The 7,995-nt window shown below is 44.5% G+C and overlaps 1 protein-coding gene across 1 annotated transcript; it reads right to left on the bottom strand.

Moving 5' to 3' along the window:
• Positions 1–1,798: 1,798 nt before the first annotated feature.
• Positions 1,799–4,595, bottom strand: ssna1 (Sjogren syndrome nuclear autoantigen 1). The gene is made up of 3 exons (XM_033976233.2): positions 4,248–4,595; positions 2,962–3,161; positions 1,799–2,001 (listed from the first exon to the last, which is right to left on the bottom strand). Exons 1-3 carry the CDS (start codon positions 4,297–4,299, stop codon positions 1,909–1,911), a joined length of 345 nt encoding a protein of 114 aa, XP_033832124.1. The 5' UTR covers positions 4,300–4,595; the 3' UTR covers positions 1,799–1,908.
• Between the last annotated feature and the right edge of the window lie 3,400 nt (positions 4,596–7,995).

Raw genomic sequence — 7,995 nt, 5'->3', positions numbered from 1 at the left:
GCTTCAGACGGAACAGTGCCTCCAGTTAGCACCACCCCACCCTCCCCCATCAGCTGCAAAGTATCAATTTTGAATTTAAGTTGTATCTTTTGTGTGTGTGTGTAAACAATTTGCTGGATATGCCACTCTGTAACATGGACATGATTGTGATTGAATGCAAGACAGCGTGTATTTAAAAATGACAAAATGATTTTTTAACGTTATGATTTTTATATGTATTCAAATGATGCACCAAGATTTTTTTTTTTTTTTTTTTTTACTCATAATGAATGCCAACCCATGATTTGTACGTCCTCACACTCCACTCTCAGACCAGTATTGTTGTACAGCTCTGTCCATATGTTGATACTTTTCAGACTGGATGTCTTTTTTAAAATTGGATCGTATGTGTTTGAGATTTTATTTGTCTGCGTTTGTCCAGAGGTAAACGTCTTTGCACTGTTATGTTCTAGCTTCGTTTTGCACACGGAAAGAAGAGGGGAGGAGCCACGGAGCGAGGGGGGCGGGTCACGGAGGAAGGAAGAGGCTTTCTTTCACTCGCCGCACTGTGTAAAAAAAACAACAAAAAAAACACAAGCACAAACCTTGAGTGCTGACTGTTTTTTGTCGTAGGATCTGGCAACGCAAAGTGAGGAGGATTTTTAGCTTTTTGAAATGTGTCTGCGCTCAAACTTTTCACACCAATTACCCCCAAAGAAAAGATTTTGCTTCTCTAGTACCACCAGATCTAAACCAACTATATAACAAGACATTTCCAAGTCTAAACCAGGTCTAAAAGTGGACTACGTAATTTCCACTGTAGTTCAAGAAGTGACCCAAAAGAGGACAAAAGAGTGGATCAAATGAACTCTAAATGAGGCAAACCTACAAACTGAAGAGTTGTCCAAGGATCACCTGAAGGAGCTCACGTACCCCCAGAGGTACATGCTCCACCGTACCACTTTAAACTGAAGTTGTTTTACCGCTCGTTCAAAAGGCTTTGACGGGAACTGATAGATGACTACTTTTGATAATGACTAAATCTAATCATACTAATCTTACCTCATGTTTTATGATTGTGAATTAATCAGTTGGAAAAACACAAACAATTCCCAATTTTAAAGATGTTTTGCAATCATTGTATTCTGCCTGTACAGTGAGGCTATTCAACATATTTAAATACAGTTGTTTTATCGCTTCTCAAACTTTGCCTAGTGCGCCCCCTTAGGCCTTAGGGGATAAAAAAATAAACATTAATTATAAAGTAGACACAAATTGGGATCAAACCTGGTGTAAAAGAAAGAGGACTGACTAATGCAACTAATTACAAAACAGTTTAATCTAGTTTCTAATACCTGATGCAGACTAAAGCTGTTCCTATGACTGGTGCATTCACTGACCTGTACACAGTGGGACATTCCAGCGATCAGTGAGTGTGTGATACTGTGGCTCCTCTCCTCTCTCCCTCTTCTGTAAATCTACATCGCAGCAGATGTGCTTACTGTTAAAAATGTTGTCAATGATTTTGGGCAAATTAAAAAAAGAAAAGTGATGTCAAAATGTGTATAAATGAAAGCTGAAAATAAATAGACTTGAACAAACTGGAATATAATGTTTGAGTTTGACTTGATTTTGGACTAAGTTTCAATGTATGTTATTCAGATGGAGAAGAAAGATGCAGAAAAGAGGGTCAAATGGAGCAGAGGATGTGGAGGAGCTGAGGGTCAGATGGAGCAGAGGATGTGGAGCGGAGGGTCAGGTGGTGATTTGGTGGTAGATTCTAACTGCAACAACAGAATCTTTTTTTTAAACCATTTTATTTGGAATGCTGGATTTCATTTACAAAAAATATTGGTGTATTACAATAACTAAAAACACAACAAATACATTATCTCGAGTCCGTGTGGCGTTCAGGGCCCTCCGTAAACATCAGTGGTCTTTACGTCGAGGCTCGGTGGCCCGGCTCAGGTGTCCGGCCTCCTGCTTCAGCACACTCAGGAGGGACTGGGAGCTCTCCAGGATCTGACAAGAGAGCAGGGGGCAGAATTAGCACCGAGACGTCATACAGACTAACTAGAGGCACTGCTCTGTCTGAAGAGTTAAACCACTATCTGACCATAAAGAACTGACTAAGATGGAATTACAATAGGGTGAGCCAATTTGTGGTGTTAAAAAAGTCTCTCTCAAAAACATTACACACAATTTCAGTTTGTCACTCTCACCTTTTTGTTGAAAATCAAACACCTAAACAGGATCATGAAAGCTTATAGTGATCACAGGCTCTTGAAAATTAGTTATTTAAATCATAACTTGTAAATCATTCAAGAAGCATTTGAACTGAAAAGGCTGAAATACGAACTGTTAAATTAAATCAAGTATCCCATGCATTTCAGAACATGTTTGTAGAGGTCTAAACTACAGGTGCAACATGATTTTCTATAAAAAGACATCTTGTTCTTTGTACAATAATTGCAGCCTTTGCGATTTCGATACCATATACTCATATACTGTGCAGACATTTGCTAAATGTCATAATAATAAATGAAAATAAAGTGTAGATAGTTGTCTGAGAGGAGGATCAGGACAGTTGTTTGCAGTACATTACAGGTTCAGCTCTGGGGGTTACTCTGTTGTTCTTTCATAACTCTTGTCTTTACTCTCAGCACAGAGGCATGCTGGGAGTCTTCCTCCTCCTCACACACATGCTCAATTAGACCAACAATGGGTGACACAAATGGTACATACACTTAAAGAGGAAGAGTTGTTGTAAAGAGACCGAGGTAATGGTGATATATTGGGCTGATTTTTGTGCTTTTTAGTGTATTGCCTATAGGCCTTAAATCTCCAGCTGATATTTTGTTTGGACCTCTCCTCACCTTGGTTTATGCAGTCTCGGTCTCTCACCTCGGTATAAGGAGCTAGCGGGTTAGCCATGTCCATTTATATAAACAGTCTATGGTATAAGCAGCCTCAGTCTCTCACCTTGGTATATGCAGCCTCAGTCTCTGCGATGGTCCGGTCAAAGGTGGCTCGTGCTGTCAGTCTCTGTGCCAGGCTCTCGTTCACTCGGCTCAGCTTCTCGGACAGGACGCGGATGTCGTGTTGGAGCCGCTCCTTCTCCTCCTCCTCCTGCTTGATCTGACGGTTCAGCTCCTCACGCTTTGAGCACAAATCCTCAATGCCTGACAAAGAAACACACACATATATATAAGCACAGGGACATAACGGATTGATACATTATATTTTACTTCACTTCCTGGTTGGACACGGGCAGCAGATGTTACATACGTAGAGGAAATTTCATAACTGTTATCTAAAATGCACAATAGTTACAAATAGATGACAAGACTTTTATTTAGTTAAAGGAAGGTTTAAACTGCCAGAAAAATGCTTTCCTTCCTCGTAAATTGTCTCTCCATTATGGATGGAATTTTCTGAGGTGAGGGATTTTGTTTTAGAACTCAGCACTGTATTTTTGTACTTTTCTTCTAAACTTTTACCCACAAACCGCCACTTAACTGATGTAAAAGTATAAAACATATTTAGCACAGGTATAATCCCACCAAACCAAGTCAGAATTAGAAAAACAAGAAAACCTGATGCACTTTAAGGTTTAGTTACTTAATCCAGTTTTGATATTTATAAAATATGCAACTTCTCTGCTGCTCGTTCCCATGGTTTATTTAGGCATTGATTCAATTCCATTTTTATTGAAGTAACATGGCATTTATTTAGGCATTTATTCCATTAGTGGTGTCTTTATTGCTAAAAATAAATAAATGCTGTGAGTAGAGTCGCCTCTCCACAAATCTGATCTGTGAGTTGGCCTCATGGCATCACCTGCTTGTCTCATTGGAGAACTTTAGAGTAATGCCATTCTGTGGAATATTACAAGCAAAGCCATAACATCTCCATGAAAACAGGCAGGAAGTGAACTCTCTGACATAGATACATAGTGTACCTTTAAAAGAGAGCTGGTATTGTTCATATCTTTGATCACAAACACCAGGAGACACCAGTACTACAGAGGTCAAAGGTACAATTAGATCCTGCTCACAGACCTAAGAGGCTTTTAGGAGAGTTACACAGTGAAACAGACCTAAGAATAACGTAGTTTACATCGGTGAAGTTAGAAATGACATGCAGATAAAGCTAACCCTTTACCACTAGCAACTCATCTGTCCTCCCAACTCGTTTCAAAACACCATAAGTTACAAACAGAAAATAAAGTTGATGCATGAGGTTAAATCAGTGAATATAAATCTTACACTTGACCAGTTCGTTGTTGTAGGTCTGCAGAGCCGCAGCCTGTTGGGTCATGTTGGACTTCCAGCTCGGATTCGCCAAAATGACGGTAAAACAGCGTCAGCCGCGGGTGAGTGCGCCGTGGCCCGGGTCCTGCTCCGGGTCCTGCTCCGGGTCCTGCTCCGGGTCCTGCTCCCGTTCCTGCTCCCGGTCCTGGTGCGGGGTATGTGCCTCTGCGGGGGGCTGGGGGTCCGCTGTGGTCACAAGTGAAGCAGAAGCATCAGAAATGTGAGTAAAAACAGTTGAAAACCCCTCCTCTGTGCTACTTCTTGCGCGGTAACCCTGACAACTGTCACCGGGCCGGAAGTGTCTCTCCTGCGGCTGTGTGTGTGCGGGGAGACAGCGCCCTCTGCTGGTGTCTACTGGTAATGGCAGTGCTTTTTTTTTTTTTTTTTTTTTTTAGGACTTCATCAGATCAAAGTTACTTTTTCATATCGCAAGTCCTTTTGTTGCAAGTGTCCTTTCGTAATACGCTTTTAGTCAACTTTTCTAATAAGAAAAACAAAAGTGCAACAAAAAACAAAGCTGCAAATGTCATGCTGATAAACGGGAATATGACATAGGTCTACTGTTCTCACACAGGAAGTTTAGAAAGGTAAGAAAGGGAGAACCGCCAGATAAAAAAATAACACAAAAAAAACAGCAACAACTTTCTTCCTTTGTCCCTGAACACACTATTACACCATCATTACATAATTTAAAACATCATACACTGTCCTTTCACATTTTCACCTTTATACTTTATACTTGCAGAACGTGTTCAGTAAAATGTAGGCCATGTTGTTTCTCTATAATACTAGTCTATGTATACGCTACTCTACATTTTGTCCACATATAGAACAGTGTTCCATTAAACTATTGTACAGTCTATAGTTGTAATACTGGGTAATTAAAGGTATAGTATGCAACTTTCTGGAGGTGAGGTAAGGTACACTTTATTGTTTCCATAGGGTAAGTGGACGTCATCCATCTCCAGATCTTGAGCTAGTCTTGGTCAGGACTACCTTAGCTGGAGACATTTAGCTATTGTGCATATTTTGGGTTGATGGGGGAATCCAGAGAGCCCAAAAGAAACTCAGTCAGAAAGAGAGAGCCAGACACAGAGAACATATGCAAATTCCACACAGATCAGGGAATCAAACTCAGATCCTTGCTGTGGGGCGGGAGCACTAGTCAAAAGTCTGTGTTACTGAACTTGTGTGTTCGTGTTTAACCTGCAGACAGAGACACATACAAGTTTTTCCTCATTCTCAGTATATGAACAGGCCTCATGTGAAAGCTCAGAACCTCCAGAATTCACTCACTGAGCTGCAGAGGCTGCACTAACACTGATTAATGATTGACTGCAGGTGCTGGGGTTTAGATAATGACGATTATATATCTTGTATTGTATATCAAAGTCAGTTTTTTTTTACCTTACCTATGCCTTTTAATGCATGCCCTTATTTTTATTTTAGTTAATATTATTATTATTTGTTTTGCTCCATAATGCTGAAGAAAGTTCTTAGTTGTAAATTTTGTTCACTGAAAATGGCAATAAAACTGATTCTGATTCAGCTCATAGCCCTTTTAGGTCTAAATTAAACGAACATAAACATTGAAACTTTCAACACAAATGAAAGACTCATGTGAGGCTCATTCTGCTTTCTGACTGGATAATCATCATGAGAACCAAAACACAAAATTATAATATAATTAAATGGGAATCATGTCCAATGTTTTTGTTAAGACCAAATCATCCTTACAACTGTACCTCAGCTGTACCTCAACTTTACCTCCTGAGTAAATGGGTTTAGACCCTTTCAGAAAATATTCAGGATCAAAAATACAGGATATGAATTCAAGCAGCAATCATGAAATCGTAAGAAGATTCTGACCAAGACCAATATCCTGGCTCAAAATCCGAAGAGGGGATCCGTAGTGCAATAAGAAAAGTCTTTTACTTGGTTCTTTCATTTTGTATGTTTGTCGTAACGGTGCGGATAGGACCAAAGGATGCAGACCAGAGCAGTTTTAACAGTGTTTATTTACAGCGGTGAAAATGCAGTCTTTAAACAGGTCACAAGAGCAGGTACAGGAACCGGGGAGCGGGAGACGGGTCAGGCGGGTGCGGTGCAGGTAGAGGCGGGCAGGACAGGACCAGGACGGGGATAGAAGCAGGTGCGGTACCAGGGCGGGCGGAGCAGACGAAGACCAGAGCGGGGAGCGGGTGACAAACCAGAGACCAGGACCGGACAGGAGACGAGACGAGCAGGAGACGAGACGAGCAGGAGACGAGACGAGCAGGAGACGAGACGAGCAGGAGACTAGACGAGCCGGAGACGAGACGAGCAGGAGACGATACCGGGACTGGAACGTGACGGCTGGAGCTGGGCGAGTGGAGGCAGGAATCTGGAGGGTGCATAAATCCAAATGAGCATTTGCAGGAAGGTACCAAATAACAAAGCTTAGCTAGAAACATTCACGTTTTACACGCGGACGGTCTGGCACCGAGTGTAGACTGCCAAGCCTTCTTGTACTCAGCAGCAGGTGGTGGTGATTAGGCTGATGCACCCCAGGTGTGCACGGGAGGAGTCAGGCACTCCACCCAGCTCCAGACACACAGGTAGGGGAGGGGGAGAGAGCACGGGAGGACAGGGAAACTGACATCATGACAGTACCCCCCCCCTAAGGTCCACCTCCTGGTGGACCCCCAGGCTTGTCAGGATGAGCGCGGTGGAAGTCTCTCACCATGTCGGGGTCCAGAATGCGTGCCCTGGGCACCCAGGATCGCTCCTCCGGACCGTAACCCTCCCAATCGACGAGGTACTGGAGGCCCCTACCACGGCGACGAACGTCAATCAGGCGGCGGACGGTGAACGCCGGGTGGCCGTCAATGACTCGGGCGGGCGGTGGGGGATCGGCCGGAGGGCACAGGTCGCTGGTCCGGACTGGTTTAACCTGGGAGACGTGAAAGGTCGGATGAATCCGGAGAGACGGGGGTAACTGGAGGCGCACCGCCGATGGATTTATGATCCTCATGATCTTAAACGGTCCCAGGAATCGGGGGGACAGCTTACGGGAGTCCGTCTTCAGCGGGACCGTCTTGGCGGAGAGCCAAACCATCTGGCCAGGTTGGTATACGGGCGCCGGGACACGGTGGCGATCGGCCGTCGCCTTAGTGCGCGCTCCAGCCCGAAGAAGGGCCGCCCTGGCCTTCTTCCAGATCCGGCGACAGCGCTGGAGATGGCGCTGAACAGACGGGACGGCGAGGTCCCTCTCCTCCGTGGGAAAGAGAGGGGGTTGATATCCCAGCGATGCCTCGAAGGGGGACATACCAGTGGCGGAACTCACGAGGGAGTTGTGAGCGTACTCTATCCAGGGTAGGTGAGTACTCCAGGTCGCGGGGTTGGCGGAGGCTGTGCACCGTAGGGCCGACTCCAGGTCTTGGTTGGCCCGCTCCGTCTGCCCATTAGATTGTGGATGGAACCCGGACGTGAGGCTAACCGTGGCCCCCAAACTGTCGCAGAAAGACCGCCATACCTGAGAGGTGAATTGGGTCCCTCTGTCGGACACGATGTCCACCGGGATGCCGTGGAGTCGGAAGACATGACTGGTCAGCTGGTCGGCAGTTTCTTTGGCTGTGGGGAGCTTAGGCAGGGCAACGAAATGGGCGGCCTTGGAGAAGCGGTCCACAATGGTGAGAACCACCGTGTTCCCCTGGGAAGGGGG

This window comes from Periophthalmus magnuspinnatus, chromosome 12 (assembly GCF_009829125.3).
Source record: "Periophthalmus magnuspinnatus isolate fPerMag1 chromosome 12, fPerMag1.2.pri, whole genome shotgun sequence".
Lineage (NCBI taxonomy): Eukaryota > Metazoa > Chordata > Actinopteri > Gobiiformes > Gobiidae > Periophthalmus > Periophthalmus magnuspinnatus.
The sequence above is the reverse complement of the archived record's forward strand: the minus strand, read 5'-3'. Positions and strand labels throughout refer to the sequence as shown.